Consider the following 26,037-nt stretch of genomic DNA (forward strand, 5'->3'; position numbering starts at 1 on the left):
TCCATATTTTCCTTTCCATACAATTTTCATTTGTATTCATGTTTCATAATGAATTTTAATTATTTGAAAATTGATGTAAACTCTATAGCATAAAACATAATTTTTGGTTTACATTAAATAGTTCTGGAGATGATCTCTTTATTGCATACACTGACCTTTTTCTTAAACAAAAAATCCGGACGCATTCTCTCCATGGAAGACCATCTGCAAATCGTGGATTAAAAGCATGCACTGGCATGTCTATCTCCACACATGTCTGCAAATGTTTATATAAGAGTTTCAAGATAACATAAAACGCGTCACCTTTTAATAAAATGTACAATATACAACCAGATCTAATTCATTCAAGTTTTGTTACTAAAAAACGATGCAGGTGAAACTTCTGTTCTTATTTTTATCCATAACCAAATAACTGACAAAACACGAACTGTTGTCCGATGATATTAAGTCTGCTTTATGCCGTTGTATATATATAATATATATTTTACAAATCCATCAACGACTGCTCAGAAGACAAATGCCGATATTGACCGCTTTTATTGATGAACCAATACTATCACGTGACTGAAATATCTGAATCAAAGAGAACTTGCGATAACACTAATCTATATAAATGCGAAGATAATAATAACCCTTGGAACAAATACATATTGCCAATTGAGCACATTTATCAACAGAGCCTGAGGTGTGATAAATTTACTAGCATTCCTTGCAGCACAAATCCTGCAGTATTAAAACATTATGTACAGTTGAAAGAACATCATATTTCGGCTAAATAATCCAGGGGTCAGTGGTTCGAGCCCAGTTAATGTTACTTTAAAAAACAAATTGTATTCATGTTTTTAGTGGAGCCTTTTTTAGATCCCATGTTAACATTTATCAATATAAAGCATTTAATGACAAACTTCAAAACATGCCAAAATCGGTGAAAAGGCCCTTTTAATACATCATTTATAAAACACTATTTTGTATCTTTGATAAACCACATCATTATGTTCTCGTTGAACAAACTTGAACGAATAGCCCTTTTGTAGATTTGTATTGAACCCTGAGACGTTGTTTGGGATTATGTTTGGGTCAAGATCAATGTAACTAACATTTATCTTGAAGAGGGAAAAACTTAATCTGGAAATGAATCTACAATTCAGTTATTGTTACCTGTAATGGTTACTTAAGTCAAAACACGTGTACGGTTCTGCTTATTTTGTTCATAGCTTATCTTTTTTTCCATACTGCTATTATCAGTGGAGCGTCCTAAGATAAGATGAAAACTGAATTGGACATATTTTACAAATTTAGATTATAACTGATTTGTCAATGTTTATAGAACGTTAAGCCTCAATATTACAAAAATAAATAAAAAACTTGTGGCTGTGCAATACGTCCTTAGCTTAAATAGGAAACATAAATGCCCGTTATTGTAATGATGGTTTTAGTTAATTATCACAATTTGTTTATTTATAAACATAGTCATCCTTTTAATTTATCTTTGTACCAATCAGATCATGTTTGATGTAATTGTATTTTACCGAGATTTGTTCAGCGTTTAACTATGTTTCAACAACTGTAAGCGCGATCGGTGTATGTATAGTTAAGAAGGCTCTTGAAAAAACTATCGTCTTCCGTTGATAAGATCTTAAATCCATATCCTTCCTATGAACCTACGTCCTAAATTGATAGATTCTTAAATATGAGAAAGATTGTGTTGCGTTAAGCAAAGTTGCACAAAACAAAGTAAAATAAATTTTAATCATGGGTTGCAATATCGAGGGGATTGTTGGATTGTTCTTGCTTTTAGGGCAAATGCAGCTTACTGGTAAATGTTCGTTCATAACAGTGCATGCACTTATGTACAATCGGATGCCATATTTTAAAATAGTTTTTTTTATCACCGTTTATTTTATTTGGTGTGTTACATTCTTTTTAATTTTCATGTTTATACATTTAAATTGTAATGCTAGTGACGGATTTAAGATGTTTTTGTATCGTGTTGACGTTGGCAAACAGTTGTTCACAACAACTTTTGGTCTCTCATTATATTTATATCACAAGTGCATCAGATTAACCCATTTATGCTTAGTGGACTCTCTTATCCTTCTAAATTGGATCAATTTATTTACACAAATAATAGGGATGTCTAGTATATATATATTTCTATATTTAGAATATTTCTTACAGAAATTTCTGTAAGCAATAAGCGTAGACCCAGATGAGACGCACCATCATGCGGCGTCTCATCTGGGTCTACGCTGTTTGCCAATTTGCCACACCCGCATACACACACGCACACACACTCACACACCCACGCCCACACCCCCCACGCACGCACGCACGCACGCACGCACGCACACACGCACGCACGCACGCACGCACGCACGCACGCACGCACGCACGCACGCACGCACACACACACACACACACACACACACACACACACACACACACACACACACACACACACACACACACACACACACACACACACACTTTTTATTCTTCGATTTGTGTTACAAACCATGTTTAGTTTTCTCAATTTCAACGGATGATTACCGACTTACAAACAAATCTGTAATGTCTTTATAAATTATAAATGTCTACTACTACTACTACTGCTACTACTGCTACTGCTACTGCTACTGCTACTACTACTACTACTACTACTACTACTACTACTACTACTACTACTACTACTACTACTACTACTACTACTACTACTACTATTACTACTACTACTACTACTACCACTACTACTACTACTACTACTACTTCTACTACTACTACTACTACTACTACTACTACTACTACTACTACTACTACTACTACTACTACTACTACTACTACTACTACTACTGCTACTACTACTACTACTGCTACTACTGCTACTGCTACTACTACTACTACTACTACTACTACTACTACTACTACTACTACTACTACTACTACTACTACTACTACTACTACTACTATTACTACTACTACTACTACTACTACTACTACTACTACTGCTGCTGCTACTACTACTACTACTACTACTACTACTACTACTACTACTACTACTACTACTACTACTACTACTACTACTACTACTACTACTACTACTACTACTACTACTACTACTACTACTACTACTACTACTACTACTACTACTACTACTACTACTACTACTACTACTACTACTACTACTACTACTACTACTACTACTACTACTACTACTACTACTACTACTATTTCTACTACTACTACTACTACTACTACTACTACTAATAATAATAATAATAATTATTATAATAATTGTTCCATTCTATTTTTTTCAGGTTCAGAAAAAGTGTATTCATACCCGTGCGGCAATATTAAGATTGAAAATCCAGACCAGCTGTTCTATGGCCGGAATGTTACCATACACTTCCTACCGAACCAAACCTTCACCCAGTTTAATGCAACACCTACAATTTGGAATATTAACGCGATTTTTATGGACCACCTGCATACTTCTGATAATGAAACGAATGTTCACAAATTTGTACTGATAAATTATCCGAATAGTTTACTGCATAATGATTTCTTTATTAAGTATGGTAGTTGTAATACGCAAACATTCCGATTACACTTAAAAGGTACGTATTTTAATAAGTATGTATCTCAAAGTAGATACATCACATTTTTAACATTTTTAAGATTGTTTAAAAAGGCTTTTCTGAACACCTCCACAGGAATCTCTACTGCCGTAACTCAAAACTATCATTTATTATAAGACCCGTCATTAAATGTGAATACGATTCGGAAAATTATTTGTAATATTTGTTCACAACAACTTTTGGTCTCTCATTATATTTATATCACAAGTGCATCAGATTAACCCATTTATGCTTAGTGGACTCTCTTATCCTTCTAAATTGGATCAATTTATTTACACAAATAATAGGGATGTCTAGTATATATATATTTCTATATTTAGAATATTTCTTACAGAAATTTCTGTAAGCAATAAGCGTAGACCCAGATGAGACGCACCATCATGCGGCGTCTCATCTGGGTCTACGCTGTTTGCCAATTTGCCACACCCGCATACACACACGCACACACACTCACACACCCACGCCCACACCCCCCCACGCACGCACGCACGCACGCACGCACACACGCACGCACGCACGCACGCACGCACGCACGCACGCACGCACGCACGCACGCACGCACGCACGCACGCACGCACGCACGCACGCACGCACGCACGCACACACACACACACACACACACACACACACACACACACACACACACACAACACACACACACACACACACACACACACACACACACACACACTTTTTATTCTTCGATTTGTGTTACAAACCATGTTTAGTTTTCTCAATTTCAACGGATGATTACCGACTTACAAACAAATCTGTAATGTCTTTATAAATTATAAATGTCTACTACTACTACTACTGCTACTACTGCTACTGCTACTGCTACTGCTACTACTACTACTACTACTACTACTACTACTACTACTACTACTACTACTACTACTACTACTACTACTACTACTACTACTACTACTATTACTACGACTACTACTACTACTACTACTACACTACTACTACTACTACTACTACTCTACTACTACTACTACGACTACTACTACTACTACTACTACTACTACTACTACTACTACTACTACTACTACTACTACTACTTCTACTACTATTTCTACTACTACTACTACTACTACTACTACTACTACTAATAATAATAATAATAATTATAATAATTGTTCCATTCTATTTTTTTCAGGTTCAGAAAAAGTGTATTCATACCCGTGCGGCAATATTAAGATTGAAAATCCAGACCAGCTGTTCTATGGCCGGAATGTTACCATACACTTCCTACCGAACCAAACCTTCACCCAGTTTAATGCAACACCTACAATTTGGAATATTAACGCGATTTTTATGGACCACCTGCATACTTCTGATAATGAAACGAATGTTCACAAATTTGTACTGATAAATTATCCGAATAGTTTACTGCATAATGATTTCTTTATTAAGTATGGTAGTTGTAATACGCAAACATTCCGATTACACTTAAAAGGTACGTATTTTAATAAGTATGTATCTCAAAGTAGATACATCACATTTTTAACATTTTTAAGATTGTTTAAAAAGGCTTTTCTGAACACCTCCACAGGAATCTCTACTGCCGTAACTCAAAACTATCATTTATTATAAGACCCGTCATTAAATGTGAATACGATTCGGAAAATTATTTGTAATATTCTAAATCCATTATAAGCATCAACGACTATTTTAAATCATTGCGCGTAAATGAAGATTCTTAATCTGGTATTCATTATTTTCAAAATTCAAAAAATAATTGTCATTAAATAAAAACAACAACAAGGGAATATGTGTAGATTAAATTATGCATGACAAACCCGATATTGTCTTTTTTAATACAATTGAAGAAATAATCATTATTATTGCTTTTTAATATGAAATTCAACAATATATGTTTATGTTTTATTAAAAGTATGACACTTATTATTAAGTCGAATATTCGACCTTCATTCATCGGTTTCAAACCCATACAGATTTGAAATTACCCTAGTTTTGATAATTATTTAAAATTAAAAATTGCGTTTTATCTGAAATGGGCGCTCGTTTGCAATTAAAAGATGCTGGGTACAGGTTATTTCTCAAACTTTCATATTTCAAATAACATGTGTAAACAGTGTAGTAATTATGAAACCATAACATCCTTGATTTGTGATTAAATTATGTTTTCGTGTTATAGCAACGTATTGTTATTTAATAATAAATCATATAAGTACAAGCATTTACTAATTCGCATGTTTCAATTTAAATATGTTTTGATACCTTTAATGTTTATAAAAAACACATCAAATTCATGTTTAATGACATATAAAACGCTGGTATAGAGATAAAAAATATATTTTTAGAGCTGACAGATTGCGGACACTTGTACATGCGCACACCCTGTGTCTTGGTAGGAAGTCATGCAGAACTCGTGTTCATCCCCGCACCAGCGTTAGTAGGCTTTAATAGTAATTACGTTCTGTACTGGTTGGAAACAAGCTCTGCATCGAACGAAAGACGTATTTATCCTGGTACAGAAAAGTTGTATAAGCAACGAAATGAAAGTGACTCGACATATGTGTTAATGATCAGCAACATCGCAAAGGCCATGGATGGAAATACGTACAGAGTTCAGTGTACTGATAAACTACACCAGTTTGTATTCGGCAACAAATACACAGATCCAATAACCATAAATGTTTTTCGTAAGTTTTTCTTTCAAAGTTTGAATAAGATTGTGACTAAATATTGTTAGCATTTATCATGTATTATGGAAGTCATCGGGTATTATAAAAAAAAAAACAATATTAAATCCGCATGTATTGTGCTCACCTAAAATATAAATATAGCGCAATTTTACACTCATTTTAAGAATTGTGATTATTGTGTTTCAACAGAAACACCTGATGCACCTGTCCTAGGTCCGCTACATGATCTAGATGACTGCAAAGGATGTCTCCTTCTACACTCTAACAATACATCGAGAAAGATTTATTGTAAAACATTAGAGACAAACCGCACAAATGTTTCCATGAAAATTAACGGTCGAGTGTGCACGAATATCGAGCGCACTGGTGAGATGTACATCCCGATTGTTGACATGGTAACGGACAAAGATCATTTGACAAACGTCTCCTGTTCAGTCATTAACTGCGCAATGAAGGAACCTCTGGTCGTTTCTGCTCAGCTATATGTTGCGAGTATGATGGATTTTTCTTTTCAGTCAGATATTCGGTTTCTTTTATATAATTCAATCTTAAAATCCGATTTTTGCAGTCTTACAAATGCTGACAAGAAACACTTAACAGAAAAAGGGGTATTGTTTCTGTATTTTTCAAGCATTTCTTCACTTCAGTGTGTTAGAGAGTATTTCCCCTCTCGAAAACTGCGCTTTACCCAAACAAAGTATGCTTCAGTGCATTTTAAGAATGTTTCATTATATTTTCAAATGCATTAATACACCATGTCGAAAAAAAGTCAGAACAAAACACTCAAGTGTAGTATATGCACTTTTACTGAGCATAAAAAACTAGTGTAACGTGCACAGTAGTGTCTATTTATGAGCAGTAGGATTACTTATGGTAGAAATACTGCATATTGTATTGCTGTTACTTAAAAATTTAGCTACCTCTACAGTTCAATATAATTTATGTTCAACACTTTGTTAAGTTGGAAAAGTACATCAATCTTGGAATAATCTTTTCAATAATGTTTTATACGCTGTTTTAATTTAAATTATTAGTGAAATAGACTCTTGCATAAAAAATCCGTCATATCCTTTCAAACAGTACGGAAATTTAACAGTTAATCATTTTTAGCTCGGCTGTTTTCGGAGAAAACCCGAGGTATTGTCATAGCAAGCTCGTCGTGTCCGTGTCTTCCGCCGTCATCCGTGCTAAAACCTTAACATTGCCTCTAAAATCAAAGTGCTTCCACCTACAACTTTGAAACCTCATATGTAGATGCACCTTGATGAGTCCTACACGCCACACCCATTTTGAGGTCACTAGATCAAAGGTCAAGGTCACTGTGACCTCTAAAAAAAATCTGACAAGCTTTCATTTATTAAAAAATGCACCCGCAGCCGAGTGTTGGCACCTGTTATGCGGTGCTTTTGTTATTGATACTGTTTAATGTATACATTTATAATCATAATAAGTCAGCATATTCAATTGAATTATAAACATGTAACATCATTGTTTTTACACCAAAAACGAAAGGATTTAGGCTGACTCAGTAAAAAATCCCTGATTTCTTAAATACATGCGCACAAGTAAGGAATACTACTGTGATAGTAATTTAGCTGATGTGATAGTAATGTTTGGCTCCGATAGAGACTAATTTAACTAATATTGATTGATCATTGATTAAAACACATAATATGATATATATACCGGTACGTGTAAAATCCTTAATAAAAATATGTATGTTTCTATTACATATGATATTTATTAAAATTCACAGAACACTGATAAGCTCAAAACACTCAATATTGAGAAAATCAACCTTTGTTGTTGTTTTTTTGTTTCTCAATATCAAATTTATATATTAAATGATAACATTTGCTTAGTCAGCAAGAATTATTACAATCCAGAGGTTTTCATACACTGTGGTTTTCTCACTGATAGTGGTCTTGTCCTGAGTAAAAGCCACGCAATGTATCATTGGGAAGATTACATTATGCTCATCATAAAATTCAGAACACCTGGAGAAGGCGAACTTGTAACAAATAATCAAGGACAAGTAGTTATCACTCATTCATGTATAGGAAATTCCTATACGCAATTAAAAATTTATGCATTTATACTTATTTAATACTGCATATCAATCATTTCCCACATCTTCATTTTAGAGGCATAATTATATCCTATAATTCTGAAATACCACCCCCCCTGATTAATCCATTTTATTATGATTCAAGAACATGCAAACAATCATTAAACATATCTTTTAAAAAGATCTGAGGCGTTGATTGTGGTTGGTGTTGATAACTGATACAAAATTATATCAATGAAATCAAAGATAGCGAATGCCTTTTTTGCGCTGTTTTAGCTGCATCACACGCAATTCAATTGCGCCAGATTACTAAGCAACTAATCTATTACCGGTATGTACGCATCAGTTTGGCATCCCGATTATCCCGGTTATCAAAATGATACACCCGCTTACTTTGAATGAAGTATTGGTGCTGGCCGGTTTTATAATTTCTTCCAGTGTTGCAATTTTTATTCAATTTAAAGGGATCTTTTCACGCTTTGGTAAATTGACAAAATTGAAAAAAGTTGTTTCAGATTCGTAAGTTTTCGTTTTAGTTATGATATTTGTGAGGAAACAGTAATACTGAACATTAACCATGCTCTAATATAGCCATTATATGCATCTTTTGACGATTTTAAAACCTAAAAATTATAAAGCGTTGCAGCGCGAAACGATTGAATAATTTGGAGAGTTCTGTTTTTGTCGTTAAATTTTGTGAAACTACGAAGATTGCATATATAAGGTATAAAATACGTCAAGAATGTGTACTCGGCGGAATAGCTCAGTAGGCTAAAGCGTTTTTACTTCAGGACTCTGGCAGGACTCCAGGGGTCACTGGTTCGAAACCTGCTCCGGGCAATGTTCTTTTCCTTTTTTTATTTTTTTTCTTGATTTTTTACTGGAGCTTTTATGATCCAATGTTTACATTTATCAATATAAAACATTTAATGAATAAGTTAAAAAAATGCCAAAATCTGTGAAAAGGCCCCTTTAAATGGTGGAAAAAATATTAATTGATTTGCTTTATTAAGTAATGTATTCATGGTTTCATTGCGCGTAACATAATACATAACATAATTTTGACTTCGCTGAGCCCTAACAGTATGGACGTATTACATGTTAACAGTCTTTATTTCTTCAAATAAAATGGGAAAACATTGTTATTCAGCTCAATACAGACATAAGACAACTTCTTCGTAGCTTTATGGTGCCTTTTCTCTGGAGCTTTTGAATCAATGACGAGGGTTGTTGCTACGTGTTTATTATTTCATTTCATCGTGCCTCAAAAAGTTATCTTTCGGTTGCTCTTGTTTGCAATTAATATTGACTAGATATATGATTATACAATTTTAAATGTTAATAGCTTTAAATCTCAAAGCTTTGCATTCCTTAGCCCCATTTTTACTTTTTTTGTGCGTTTGTTGCGTTTTTTGTTGTTGTAATAAGTATTTGATAAAGGTTCTCTTGTACAGTCAGATTCTCCTACTGCCGGAGAAGTTAAAAGGACTCTGCATTTGTCTTTTCTAAAACTTCCCAAACTCCCATTAGAGCAATTCAAATTTATTCTTGCCAATCGTTAAATTCGTTATTATTGTAACCAATATCGTTTACAGTGCACGAGTTCAATCTTTTTCGGAAATATTCATGACGAATTTGATATCATTAGTATATGATCAAACTATAAACTCACCAAGAAATACAATATCCTAAAAGAATAAAAAGAAACATATTTTCCTAAATAACTTTATATCGCTGACGTTATTCTTAACTTTCTAGTTCATCATGCTGTTGTTGGTTACGTTGTAATATTTTGTAATTGCATAGTTACTCTATCTATGTAATAATTTGTTCAGACGATACGACTACCGAGATTCAACACGTCAACGTAACGAACGTGAAGGATCAGACTCAATCATCCAAAACGGTTACTGAAAAGAGCAACTTATTGACAACAACGAAAAGCGCTTACGATAGACACTGTATGTTGCATAATTTATTTAATGTTTATTCCTCCTCCTCGACCATTATCATTCTGTACTGATTTATTAATAGAATAATAGCGGAGAGTGTATGCAATACAACCTTTCGTTTGACTTCAATTATTGAAAGTGTTTTCAAGAAGAGATATCATTGTCACACAGTGCTCAGTTTAATATATCTTTAATAAAATATGGTACAACACGTTTAACGTGTTTTATTGTAGCCGGTTCAACTACCAAAGAGCTCCTTTCAACGACACAACGCATTATTCAAACTTCGTCACCATCTGAAGCTTTAAAAACAACTGGTAACTTTGTTTGTTAAAGCCTCGTCTGAAAACTATGCAAACCCAGATGCAACACTAGAATAATATTCTGTTTAAAATGCGATAATATTGGTCGGAATGATATATTATATGACTAGTATATACCTACCTATATGATATGGATATTGAATGTTATCCAAGTTTAAAATGACTATTCAACAGTTTATAATATAAAAAATCATCTGAACCATGCGTTATTTTTAGGTGATTTACGGGTCTCAAATGCAAACGTATTTTGCATTAATGTAATGTCAATAAAATGTTTCAAACAAACGTACCCATACAACATCTACCACGAAAAGCCAACCGATTTTTAACGATGCAAATAGAGATAGCATAGATAAAGTGGATACAAATTAAATATTATTTAATATTTTAATTGGAATAGTAGAAGTGTGTATTAAAGGGATATTGCGTCGTGTCTGTCAATATTCTCAATTTCGCAAAATATATACTCTATTTTAGTATTCCTTGCTTTTGTTCTCCTTAAATATAAATTATAAAAGCAATAATTGGAATTTCTTGTTTATTTGTATAGACACAAGTGTCTTGACTCCAAGTGCTTCGAACGGCGGATTTCAAAACGTGATTATTCCTGTTGCGTGCGCATTGTCTGCGGTGATCATTGTCATAGCAATCGTCCTTGCTGTGGTATGTGTAAAGCTTAAACGCCGATCCGTTGGTAAGTTGTAGTTTAAAATAGAGACCAATTAATATATAATCAATATTGTCAAAAAAACAAAAACATGTTTATGTACTCAGGGTTGTATTTTAAGATTTCAACATGTGAACGTGTATGTATGTGTTTTTATACAAATAAGTAACAATACTTCATATGCCTGTTCAAGGAAACCAAATACACCTAATGTACTACATTAAATAATGAAAATATGTTGTTAAGCTTGCTTTAACTACATTAATATGATTCTATATTTTTATTTTTATGTCAATAAACAACTATCAAGAGTTCGGATAGATTGGCATATAAACATGTTAGCATATGAGCGACTATAGCGATATAAAACGATAATTTCAAAATTATGTCAATTCTAACAAGCATTTGTAATATTTTTTCAGCTTTAGGGAGAAATATATTTTAATATGCTTTCCTCATGTTTTTGAATTCGTTTAGAATTGTTTCTAAGTAGTAAGACATTGCTAGAAAAGTTGTATGTGCATATGCATTATCTCGTGGTAGAATACTTTTCAGCAAGTTGACATTAAGTTAAATCATGAAGCTATGTGTCTACAACTAAACTCATCATTAAAAAATAACAAATATTCTTTCTTAAATACAATTAATACAATTGGACCAAGCTAAGCAAATTAGTTTTTAATGTTTAGCAAACGCTCCACTTCAAGATATGCCGTAAGTGTTTGGGTTTTACATGCATAGACAACACTAAATTTGATTTCTTACTCGTGTACATACTGTTATTGCCTTCAGCAATCATGGGACATATACATCAAACCATTTCCTTTACATTTTGTGGTCTGCGAGTGTTTGATATAATGCATTGCATTTTACTTCATATGCCTAAACAAATTGCTTTTGATTGTGTTCTACGTTAGACAATGCTCTGCCCGCAAATTTGTCTTTGTAAGTGGTACTGGGTTCTCCAAGGAAAGCTCTCCATGGTATGCTTAAAGGAAATCAAAACATGACGTTTGCCTCTCTTTTAAAGTAGACTTTTAACATTCAATTCGTTAAAACGTACTATACGTTGAACCCCTGCATTTGTTCCCATTCCGTTTTATTGAAATAGTTACTTTTTGTAAAAAAAGCTCACCTTTAAATATCCATTCAAACGTGTTGCAGAGACGAACGCGTTTGTTATGATATTATTTCCTTCATCAAAGTCGCACGACTCAACCCGTTTCTGTTGACTTGTTGTTCAAATTTTGCATTTGTTTGCAAATAATACTTGTGCACAGGTGACATGCATGGGAATGATGTCATTTAATGTACTAAGCATGTACATGTCTTTGCATTACAAGCAGAATTATGAAAAAATATACTTAATTTAATATAAAGTCATATTGGATGTACTTTGATAAAATTAGATTTCTTTCAATAGCAATTCGTAATATACACCAATATATTTTATCATTTACACATATTTATAAATAATATTGTTATGTATAAGCAATATTATTGTGTGTAAAGTGAATTGTTATATATAAACACCATTGTTATGTACACACAACAATTGTAATGTATAAACAGTATTGATGAACCGAATTGTTTTATGACAAATATAAGTTCAGTTTAGATATTACTACATATTAGGTTTGCTTAAAGGGGCCTTTTCACAGATTCTTTTCATATATTGAAGTTTTTCATTTATGCTTTAAATTGCAAAATATAAACATTGGAACGAACTAACTCAAGTCACAAACAAGAATAAAATAAATAAATACATCCTCAACTTGGCTCGAACCACTGACTCAATTTTTCAATTAACCAAAACGTGAAAAGGTCTCTTTAAAACCGAAATTGTCTATTTTACATTTGGAAATACCCTTTGTATAGCCAATATTTACGTGAGTGCAGGATTTCGTTTTAGTTAGGCATTTATAACGGGTGATTCATGCGTGCGATAACAATAAAGAAAACTTGTGTATGGGACTTAGAGACAATTTCAAATGAACAAGTGATTTCCTTTTTCTACATGCTTTTGTGTGTTTCAGTCGCGTAGAACAAGTGTCTCAAAAGGAAGGTAATTTATTCACGTTAATTGATTATGTTAAATATATTTCCTTGTTTGATGATGACAGTTAATGTAATGTGCTGTTCCTTCATTTAAGCACACCATATAAGTTCCTGTAATCAATTGCTTCGTTTAACATACAAACTCTTATTCATTACATGTAATTATTATTCCATTTACATTTTGTTAGCATATCAATACACTAAATAAATGTATACTTGAAATTAGGATAACAATTAGGTCCGTTTGGTATACATGTATTGTGATGATTTCTTGCTTGTTGGGAAGTTGGTTTAATCGCCATTTTAAAACCAGATTGCTTCTTTATAACCTATCACAGCCAGTTACCCAAACAACACGTATACGTGGTTATCGTTTTTGTGTGACGACCTGGATATCTTGATATCCGGTCAATATGATTTTGCCTTAGGACATGTAAATTATATAGAAAGTATGTAATAGAAAGTAGTTTATAAGTTTTTGATAATCGCATTACAAATTTTAAAAGTAAGGTTTCCGGGATGTGAATAGAGGTGGAGTTCTTGTAAATTTAATAAGTTCTTCTTCTTTCTTCGAATATCTACTGATTATTGCAAGATCATTAGTTAAAACTGTTGAACAAGGAAAAATACGCTTGGGACATGTGTGAACAAAGACTTGCTATTTTTTGCTTGAAAAAATACTAGTCTCGTTATGAGCATGCCTACCTCTCAATAGCTTAGGACCATTGTAATCAATTATTGTAAAGTTCTATGACTTTTTGTCGAAACACTAAGTATCGTCCCAAAATATCGTACTTGTGGCCGAAGAACAATCGGAAATTTACTTATGTAATGATCGAACGCTTTTTATGGCGCAGTACGAAATGCGTTCTCTTAGAAAAACGTACACACCTAACTGAATGTCAACATAAATATCTCAAACAAAACATGCATTTAAAAAAATATTTGTTGCTGTAGATGTTTCTTTCACATTACTCTATATATACATAAGTTAGACAATTATTATATATTGTGTACGAGTAGATGTTTCTTTTATTTACAGAAGGGCATGACGTCATAAGTGTTCATTATGAATTCGTCCCTGAAGACAATACAGAGCGCGGAGCATCAACAATGTACACATCTCTCCAGGTATTATGTAACATTAATTTGGTTGATACTATTAAGTAATGTAATACATTTTAGAACAACCTTTAATGTTCTTACATTACGCATATAATAAGTGATATGTCAATTTTAAAATCAATTTAAGTTAAAATTTGATTACGAGTCGTATCCCTTATTCTCATAGAATCCGCATTCCTGAAAGTAGTGTGACTTTAACGAAAAAAACTCAAAAGGGTTGAAAAGCTGATGTTTTTCTCCTATTTTTAGAAGTTTTAATTTATTTGATGGTTATCAATGACTAGTACGACGATCATTCTCATGATTTGCGGTGTTCATTGGAAAGAAGATCTTGGCTATTATTTTAAAATTACGTTACACATAATTATGTTAGTTTTTTTTATGGTATGTTAGCAGCTTTATCAAATGTTTTATATGTCGCTTATGTTTTGAAACAAAAGAGTAAAAATATAATAAGAACAACATGAGCAAGAGTTTCATTTTTTCATTAAGATATTTTGATAGAACAAGCACATGCGCATATTATCACACCTTAGCAACCAATCAGAAAGGCCGATATTATGATTTAAATGCTTTTTTTGTTTTTATGTCCAAGAATACACATTTAACTATAGATTGACATATAACAAAGACGTGTTTTTTTTAACTGATTCACTTCCAAAATGTGTGTGTTTTCATTCAGCAGGCCGATACTGCGGATAGACATGCTACCTATCAGCACTAGTCTACTTTATTTCACCACCTGGATAGCCAAATGCAAATGTACATGTAATATAGAAGATTTAGCGCATTATATCACGTAATCTTGGCCCTTCCCATTAATTTAATCGTAAGCAATTTTACTCAATGTTTTATTAAATGACGGGTTTCGTTTGTTTTTTATGTATAACTTTTGCTTAACTATGCATTTGAATTAATAATAACACCACAGTTGGCTATCATATACTTTTATACGTTTTCTTATATATTAGCAAGGACCTTTATATCAGAAGTAAGATGTGTTTGTACAATAGTGTAACGTTTATACACTATATAAATATTACATGGCTGACAGGGTCACAGTAATTTTGTCAACTTTAGGAAATACTGTCAACCGAGGCGAATAATGATGGCAATGTTAACAATGTCTTGCCACCAATTTGTAGGGTGCTATTCATACAAAAACTCTTAGTATAAGTGACAAAATGTGTAGCCAAGTGTGAGTTGGTAAACAAAGTTGTATTAATTATAACGTTTCTATTTATTGGCATGTGTTGTAGAAGCGATTCATCACTTACCTGAGATACAATACTGGCGAATGAACGACAGAATTTCTCTCCTTTTGAGGTATTTGGAATCATTATTTCTGTGTTTTCTCCAGACCAATCAACAGGTGGCGGAAATTCATCTGTACACTGGCTTGCGGGAATCAAGTCTCTTGTCCAAAGAAACGTCTACTTATTATTCAGTGGCCGAGCAGGGGAATGACGTTCCAGGGGAGACTAACACCCATTCAAATGACAAAACTTATTATAATGTAGCCGCAAACACGATACATATATAAACCTTTAGCATTTCAAAGCGGCCTACACACGTTTTGGGTTTAGCTTGAACTATGTGGGAGTGAGTTTTACAATTATTTTACTGTGTATGTCACAGACAACTTACCAGCTATGATTTTTGCTAATTAAACACATTTATCTACGATTTTTTCGAATGTTTATATTAATCTAAATTTATTAGCCGTACTCACTATTGAAAATTGACATTTTGACTGTTGTATTATATATAATAAAGGCTTAAGCTACATTATTTTACCATATTCTCTTCTAATGTAAAACAGAAACGTTTTATTGTTATGTTGTATAACATACCCGTTAAAAGCTAAACTATATTGCCATGATCACGTTTGAGATAAAAATGGATCTTTTGATTGTTTTGTTATTTAATATTATTCATGAACCTAATGCTATATTATTTTACCATTATACCTATGACATGAAGTGGAAGGGATTGTTCACTGTTACATTATACAGTAATATACGTTAAGCTTAGTTATTGTAAAATGTTCACTTCTGATGTGAACATGTAATTATTTGCTGCTGTTTGATGTCATTTAAAATTTTAAGCCTAAGTATTTTAACATGTTTACATCTGGTGTGAACATGGAATTGTTAATTATTGAAAATGGAATTCTGGACTGTTATCTTATATAAAATAACACTTAAAGCTTAATTCTTTAACCATGTTACTTTTTGATGGGTATATGGAATTATTGACTGTTAAAATGGAACTGCTGACTGATATTTTATTCTATTTCTATTGTTAGGCTCGTTTATTTAACTTGTTCATATTCGAGGTAAAAATAGCATGGTTGGCTATTGTATTATTTTATATAAAACTTGAACCGTAATAATGTACCAAGTTCTTTTCGTATGTAAAAGTGGATTTGTTAAATGTTATTGTATATAATACATTACTTTAGATACTGTAGTTTATTTATATTCTATAACTGTTTCTATTAAAAGGAGCAACAGTACAGTAAATTTTTCTTTTACGTGATTAGTTCAGGGCTAAGTGTGAAGTTCGGAGCTCCATAAATGTGCTTAAACCTCTAGTATTCTGTCAAAAGACCTACAAAGGCGGTGATCCCTATTTTGTATATATTTGCGTGTTGCTATGTACATATGTGTCTTGTCTAGTGAATCTATTTTGTGTCTCATTGTAAATAAAGAGTTATATGTTTTCAACGTTCTAAATACTATTTATTTTAAAGCTATTTTTAGATATTCTTGTAACGAAGAATTCATTAGAATTCATTTAAAATTGTTATTATGTTTTGATTCATTTTTACTTTCAATGCGGAGCTCCATAAATCTGCTTAAACCTCCAGTATTCTGTCAAAAGACCTACAAAGGCGGTGATCCCTATTTTGTATATATTTGCGTGTTGTTATGTACATATGTGTCTTGTCTAGTGAATCTATTTTGTGTCTCATTGTAAATAAAGAGTTATATGTTTTCAACGTTCTAAATACTATTTATTTTAAAGCTATTTTTAGATATTCTCGAATCGAAGAATTCTTTAGAATTCATTTAAAATTGTTATTATGTTTTGATTTATTTTTACTTTCAATGCATTAAAGTTATACATGCTTATTGCAAATATTTTCTAAAACAAATAATGTTCCCTCTTGCGATTGCGAAAATAGATTTTATATTAATTTTAATTTTTGACTACAAATAAAAGAATTTAATATAATGACGACCGAAATACCAATTAGATGATGTATATAGTTTGTTTATTACTTTTATTATCAAAATATTAGTTTGTATGTTGTTTTTTTGTACGTTTCCCGTTTTCCCTAGTTTTTTTTATCGTGTTTTATTATTTATTAAATTTCTTTCTGCAAATATGAATATTTGGTTATGTGTACAAAATGATATTTAAGCCTTCATTTTCCGTCTTATGATGATTTTGTTTTTATTGCTTGTGCTGTTTTTCGTTTTTAATTACCATATTATTTTGTGTCGTTTTCTCAAATTATAAGCACATCGTTTTTTTTTTCGTTTTTTACCCGCCCCCCCCCCCCCCTCTTTGATCTATTCGTTCAAATTGTAATCGTTTGAAAGAGGCATGGTTATTTGAACTAAAATATGTTTCTTTTCTGGATATATATATATATTTGTTTACTTCTGAGTAAATTTTCCACGAAAATAGATCATGATTATCAACCTAAATATGCGTTAAATGCGTTCATAACGTTTTAACAAGTGAATGTTTTTTGTTGTAGTTTTAGCTGGTCCAACACTATATAGCTGTCACAATGGTTGAATGTATGCACGTGCTAGTCGGAACAGAACTTTCATCAGATATCATGAAATTTAAAAATAACGTACAACAACAGTGATGATATACTTAATTTAGATAACCCATTCTTTGAACAATATATTCACAAAATCTACCCGAACGAACTAGTCTTAAATAGATCGTGTCAATCCAATACAGACGCTGCGTATTTAGACTTCCATCTTACTATTTATAATACTAAGATTAAACTAGTTTATACGACAAATGGGACGACTTTAACTTTGAAATTGTGAATTTTCCGTTTCTAGATGACAACATCCCTAAAGGTCCATCCTATGGTATTTACATTTCGCAGTTGGTACGTTATGCCAGAGCATGTTCATGTATTAATCGGAACTACAATTCACTTTTATGAATGTTTACAACCATTTTGTTTGACAACAAGCAATTCATCTTGACAGACCTCCGCGAGATAATAACATCATTATGATCAATTTGTCAGACATTGTCATAAACCACTAGTCTCGAAATTCGCAGTAGAAATTAATTCTCCAGCTAATACGTCTATATGCACGCACAAAAAGTAGAACCAGTGAGCCACACGCAAGTTTAATGAATTTCTATTTAGTTGGAATCTTTTTCATCGGCATATGCTCTAGTTGGGGCAAACATGTTGGCATAATTATTGTGCACATGCGTCATTAAAGCTTATTATCACATTCTTATATTTTCATATTCATAACAAGATTATATTGTTATTACTTAAGAAATATGGTCACGCGTATCATCACAAGATAACGTGGGACTTGGTATTGGGTTTGTTTAGTGGGTGAACTTTTGCAGCTGCTCATACAGAACAAGTCATAGTCAATTTTAACACATACTTAATTGTTATAAGATGCTAGAACTTTATGAACAATTAAATGAAAAGTAAAAATACTATCAGTTGTAATATTCTAATATCTGAATACATTTGGAATCATTTGGAATCGTTTGATTGATGTTTTTTCGAACCACTTTTTACACGATGTCAAGTAAAATGGAAAATAATTTTGCTAATATATTCTTTGTTTAAGGTGATATTATGGTCATCTAACAGTTTATAGGTGTCTATCGCAACCGTTGTTTAGTTTTGGTGTTTTCACTTCATATACCATTAAATTTGTTAATGCAGCATCAACATACTAAAACAATATCACGGACAGAGAAAAATAATGCATTTGAATATAAACCGTACTTTCGTGTTGACAACTGACGACAGAACTGATTCGATGTACGACGTGAAGCTAAATTTAGTTTTAGTGCATATTCGTTTATACGACACAAAGACACTATTTTGTTTAACGGATCATTTCGGCTTAAGGACTGGGTGAGTCATGTAAAATATCGAATATAATATATATATTTTTATAAACATAAGTATTTACCAAGTTCTGGAAACGATGAGTCCAAAGATGCCTTAAGAGGACTTAATTCATGCATTTATATCACAATAACCATGCAAACATCCATTCTTAAAACGTTGTCATTCAGTTCGTCTATGTTATCAAATGTATCGGCAAAATGAGGACCCATACAGCGTTTTTGAAATATTTATATTCAGGTGTGCTGGTTGTACATCCATCTAAACTAAATGTTTATTATACCGGGCAATGGTCTGACGATTCAGTTAGTTCACGAACAAAAAACGTTCTTCTGCTATTTCTGAGTTTATGCCTAGTTTACAAGTTACTATCACCTTTGAAAACTATATCACCAAATATCTGAATGTTTAAGTTGATAGAAATTACTCATAGTACACGACCTTACTACTGCATAACCAACTGAGATGAGATTTCTTTTTTATAAAAATAACGGATAATGTGTCGCACACGATTTAGAGACGATCTGGCTTATCAATCATTGACGTGTTCTTAAAGCTGAGGAAATAATTCTCTTCAACCCATAAAACAAAAGGGTGCGAAAAATATCAGTCATACGAGTTGTGTTATGACTTTATGGTTAAGAAGTATCAATTATTATTCGCACACGAATTATATTGTATACAATATTAAGCATGAGAACAGCTTTCAAATATACATATTGCTTTTTTGTGTGACAAATTGTTGTCAAATAACCAATCATTTATCTTTATCGCCAACGTGTTTGCATAGTTCCTTCGTATATTGTTAGTCTGATTCTTCAAAACATTAACAGCTTTTGTATTTTTATCCATCGATGGACACTATTTGCAACTCTGCTTTGCATATAACTATGTCCTTTATTCACATAACATAACATAACTTTATTCTGGCATAAAATAGCACAATGCATACTTGTAGCCAACAATACAATTATAGCTTGAAAAGTGTACATGTATGTAGGAACATGAAATATTATAAAACATTAATCTGAGAAAGATTAACAGAGATGTAAGTGTCGTGCGAACAGAATTTGCATGGTAAATATTATATTTATTCACAACAATAACAACAACATTTAACTGCAAGTAGTTGACTTTGAACTTCAAAACATTTTAACAGTATGTATTCTTGTGTGAAATAATATACGTATACAACATCATATAGGGGTCCAAAATATACTTAAATATTCTTTGTAAGCTTAGAACTTAAATGGAGTATTTAGATAAATTAAAATAATAATTATGGAGACAAAATGTTGTAGTATATATATGAAATGAGTTACAAATAGTTCATTACACATCAATTAGGGCTAATTGTTTGCGTTAAAGGTCTTAAGAAAAATATGTAAGTTAGTTGCACATATCAATGACGGTTTTATTATAAATCAATACGTATATTCTTATACATGATGTAAGAGACAATAATGCGCTATTTACTAGGTTACATTCGATGTAAAAAGAGTTCGTGATCTTGTTGCATAATATATGTATTTCGATAAATTGTTTATTACGTTAGTGGATTTTGACGACATTAGTGAACGGAACTTGTTTATTGATTGCCAGTGACAGTAATATGGTTTCAAATATTGTTTTCTGATTGTGGTATAAGCTGGATATACAAGTAAGAATTGGTATTCACCTTCGATTACTTTCATATTACAATATGTGCACAATCTATTTTCTTTTGGGATATTTTCATGTCGTCCTTTCTCAATCGCAAGATTGCGTGCGGATATTCTGAACTGAGTGAGGGCGATTCTAAATTTTGTTACGTTTATGCGATTAAGATATGCCTCAAATTCAAAATCTTCCTTATAGGTGCTATAAGAGACTAGTCGATTCGAATTATTAATGTTTAAATACCACCACTGTTTAAAGATATCATATATTCGATTTGATATAAATTTTAGGTCGTAATCATTTGGTAAAACTTAATTTTGATTCCACCAGATACGTGCTAATCCGATATTTTCTAATAGAGATTTTATTTCAAAGGCCCAGTTTTTATTTCCGTATGTGATATTTTCATCAGCGTCCTCTTTTAAAATATGATACATATTTCTTGTTAATGACTTGTTATTCGGATTTATTGTTTTTATCCAGTATTTAAGTACTTTTAGTTTTTGTTTTATAATCATAGGGTACCTTCCTTATTCTCCATATTGAGGACCCATGCAACGTTTTCAAAATATTTATAATCATGAGTGCTGGTTGTATATCCATCTAAACTCAGCATAAATTAAACTTAGGAATGGTTTGACGATTCAATTCACGAACTAGAAACGTTATTTTACTTAATGTATTGACATGAGTTACAATTAACACAGTCAACGACGCTCGAACCATTACCAGAATGATGAATATTGGCGATTTGCCTCTGTCAAGCCTTCCATTAACAGTAAACATGGAGTTTTCTTTACATAAATGTGAAAATATAGTTCCGAAACGTTGACCGATGTCGAAAAGCAGACTAGTTTAGGTAAATCGTTAAACGAATCACATCGATAAATCTATCTAACTTATGTAATATCTGATTTAATGCCTAGCTTACAATTTACTATCGACTTTTAAAACTATATCACATATACTGCAATACTTAAAAATATCTGAAATCTGAATATCTTGTTCATAGAAATTATTCATATAGAGAATACCAGTTTACAGCCGGATCTTTTTGTAATATATCATGCAAGGCTTAGAATAATATTTATTTTATTCGTGCCGAGCCTGATATATTACAAAAAGATCAGGCAGTAACCTGTTTTTCTGTTTATCATACCTATACGTCCCCGATTTTAAAGAAAAAATGAAAAAATCGCTAAATAGGTGCAGTTTTAGCGTGAAAGAATATGCCTTTGTCGTTTGACATGTTTATAATGACGTCATGAGCACGGGAGCTTACTGTATGTAAAAATGTTATTTTGCTGTTTATGTTGCATTTTGTGTTTTAAATATATAACATCTTGGTATAAAATTGTTTGTTATGTTGAATCAGATCCGACTTTACTAAAAATGATTACTAGAACTTTATAGTTGATTCCGAGTTATATGACCATCCTCCACACCTGACTGATATAAGAACTTCGTGTTTACCATGATATAAAAAATATATCAAGCAACATTATATCAGGCAGATATCAATGCGGCTGCATGATAAAGTACACTACATAACTACTGCATAACCCAATGCGATGAGATTTTTTTGTTTTGCAAATAATGGATAATGCGTCTCACATGATTCAGAGACGATCTGTCTACTCAATGATTGAATTGTCCTGAAAGTAGTGAAAATAATTTTCTTCAAACCATAAAACAAAAGGGTGCAAACAATATCAGCCATAATAGCTGTATTATGACTTAAGAGTTTAGAAGAATCACTTATTATTCACACTCGAAATATCTTGTATACAATATTCAGCCTGCAAACAGCTATCAAATAATTATTGTTGATTTTTTTGGTGAAAATGGATATCAAATTACCAATAATTAATCTTTATCGTCTACGTATTTGCGTATTTCTTTCGTATATGGGAAGACTGATTTTTCAAAACATTAACAGCTATTGTATTTGTATCCATCGATAAACAATAATTGAAGCAATGTGTTCCATAAAACTTCGTGCTTTATTGATATTCCACAGTTCTTGATACGATATACCCGCCCGATATATTGTTATAATACTTATATAAATATCGGTTAGTAGGTTTATTCGTTTGGTCACCAATAAATGCATTTTTAAAGACACTTTTTATAAAAATATAAACGCGGTGAAGTAAAAATATACTATACACAATATCACACATACTTAAAAAAATAATACTAGATGAATAATTATAAAATGAATACGAAGAATTAAAATAATTAATTTTTAAATGACGTTTACAGTACATGAATAACGAAAGCGAAGTTATGTAAACAATTTAAAAAAGAGCATGTGGCAAAGAAGAATCAACGCTAAATTTCCTTTTATCATTGCAAAACAATGGGCTACGTTGACAGACTTTGATCACATTTTTTTAAACAGTTCAAGGGTTTAAATGACAGTTTTATGTTGTATTAATACTTCCGATCACTATACCGTTCACAGATACATTTTTTTTATTTAATCATATATATAAATAAATAGACTTTTTTCACATTGTTAACCGACAAACGTACGCTTAATGAACATAACAATTTTACAATAATGACTTCAGCCCGTCTATTCTACTACATATTTGAAGTAAAATAAGTCCCTGTAATCGTGTGATTGCATTTAGGTGACATTTGTTCTAAAGAAACCACCGATTATGGTTACATATAGAGCATTGAAATCTTATTCTGAAGAACAATACTTACCATAGCAATATGAGATTATATTGCTGCGTATTCGAATTCAATGAAACAAACATTGTAATGTGTTCAAATGTGTTTATTGGTTCTATGTAGTAAGTCATGTTCTTGGGAACAAATGTTACCGCCGTCGAATCTCTAACACTGTCCTAACGTACAGTCTGTACAATTAAGGGATGATTGCTATTATTATGATATGATGACATACAAAGATAAATACTCACTGCCAAATCTAGAAACTGTTCTTGTAACTTAAACATATTTTTTTGCGGAAAAAGGCCTACAATGAATACGGATCAATCAAATAGATGAAGCATTTATTCTATGCTGTTTAGTCCTCAAACGACCCCCTATTTATATTTTTTTTTATCAACGCACACCGCGGGTTTGTAAAAACTTGCATAATTTGCCGATTTTATTTAATACATATGGTAATATCATTTTAGTCATATGAATAAATATTTCACACTAGTTTAAGGTTTCTAATGCGTGTTTCGTATCAATATTTAAGGTATTTTTTGGCAATAGATATGTTGACATCATTATATGATTTTATGTTATAATTATTGACGTAGATACTGGTATACGCTATATACTTTATTGTTTACAATATGTCAGAACCAAGCATCGTCAAGGAATATTTTAGACCCATACTTGTTGTTACTTTGCAACGTTTTTATACTGATTCTTTTATTCACTCTTTTCAGTATTTCGATATACAAAAGAAAATAACTAAATCTGCCAAAGACGCCTAATAAAGTCAAACTCAATCTGACAAATCAGAACATAAATGCCTCAATTATCTTCCTTGGTTACACACAAATAATAAGTCCCTGTCAAAACCAAGCACTGTTCATATTTGTAGAGGAACCTAACTTTTTGCAGAAGAAAGCGCTCATCATAGCAACATATACTTAATATATAGAACGTGTGATTCATCTTTGAACTTTTTAGACAGACATAAGTAAAATGAGCGATTAGGTAAAGTATCAAACTACTGCGTGAACTAAACATTGGATATACAATAGAAGGATGCAGCAAAATTCAGACATGTTGGCATGCTTAAGTTATTTGATATATACACACTATAGTTGCGTGTGGTCGTTCCTTATTGATCCACCACTATCCCATATTTTCACTTTGACCTTCACTTTATCAGTGATTTCATGATTAAAACGAGCTAATTTACTTATGTACTCTATAAGCAAATCCATAATCTTTGCAGATTCGTTCATTCTATAGACACCGTTGAGTTCTTCATAAAATACACGTAAACGTATTTATCGGCGTTAATTCCTCGTTAAAAATGGGACTGAAGCAAACATTTTTTTTTATGAAATCATAAGAAGATTGTTGATTAATTTACTCAACATACTTCAAGCATATTCATATGCTGGTTGTTAGTTTCGAAAATGAAATGTTGACATTAAAACCGCATATACTCGCCGCAAAACGAAAACGAATACGCACAAGAATTCGGTATTCAAACTTATGATACCAAGACCTATGATATAAAAAACAGAAATCCCCTACCGGAATAAAGTTGCCCGGGTAAGTACAGGATCATCAACATAGCTTGAGTTTTGTTTAGTTTTTGAAGGACACATATTATGTTTTTTATTATTTCTGTAACCATAGCGACAACAAATTTGCCCAACGACAAATGAAAATAATATGTACATTCCGAATATGGCTATCTCTCCTTACCTTAAAAGAGTTTTATCAACCAAAGTTAAGTAACTTTTGAGTTGTTGCAGTATCTAGAATTTAGTAATCACTTATTTCTGTAACCAAAGCAACTACTATTTTTGTCTGACGATAAACTGAACTAGTATGAATATTTCACAATTAAAGGACGGATGAACCGGGGTAGACCTATAGTTCCTTTCTGCTACAACGATAGGTGACTAATTATATATACACAACAAAACGTTGTAGTGAAGATTGAGGGTCTCAATCACTTTTTCGTCTATCAAAAGTATGCCTATTTAAACTGCTGAAAAACTTCTGC

At 32.0% G+C, this 26,037-nt stretch overlaps 2 protein-coding genes across 4 annotated transcripts in view; both read left to right on the forward strand.

Moving 5' to 3' along the window:
- LOC127852243 (limbic system-associated membrane protein-like) overlaps positions 1-26,037 on the forward strand; it is a 471,770-nt gene that overhangs the window by 273,443 nt on the left and 172,290 nt on the right. The window lies entirely within an intron of this gene.
- Positions 1,684-17,732, forward strand: LOC127852237 (uncharacterized). Of its 3 annotated transcripts, XM_052386124.1 has the most exons (12): positions 1,684-1,816; positions 3,315-3,614; positions 4,798-5,097; positions 5,966-6,307; positions 6,500-6,802; positions 10,214-10,339; positions 10,564-10,647; positions 11,204-11,347; positions 12,010-12,034; positions 13,357-13,385; positions 14,421-14,509; positions 15,864-17,732. In XM_052386124.1, exons 1-12 carry the CDS (start codon positions 1,753-1,755, stop codon positions 16,044-16,046), a joined length of 1,989 nt encoding a protein of 662 aa, XP_052242084.1. In that variant the 5' UTR covers positions 1,684-1,752; the 3' UTR covers positions 16,047-17,732. The 3 variants fall into 3 exon arrangements, with proteins under 3 accessions (XP_052242084.1, XP_052242087.1, XP_052242085.1); XM_052386127.1 differs by lacking the exon at positions 4,798-5,097; XM_052386125.1 differs by lacking the exon at positions 3,315-3,614 and having other exon boundaries at positions 1,695-1,816.

This window comes from Dreissena polymorpha, chromosome 12, assembly GCF_020536995.1.
Source record: "Dreissena polymorpha isolate Duluth1 chromosome 12, UMN_Dpol_1.0, whole genome shotgun sequence".
Classification (NCBI taxonomy): Eukaryota; Metazoa; Mollusca; class Bivalvia; order Myida; family Dreissenidae; genus Dreissena; species Dreissena polymorpha.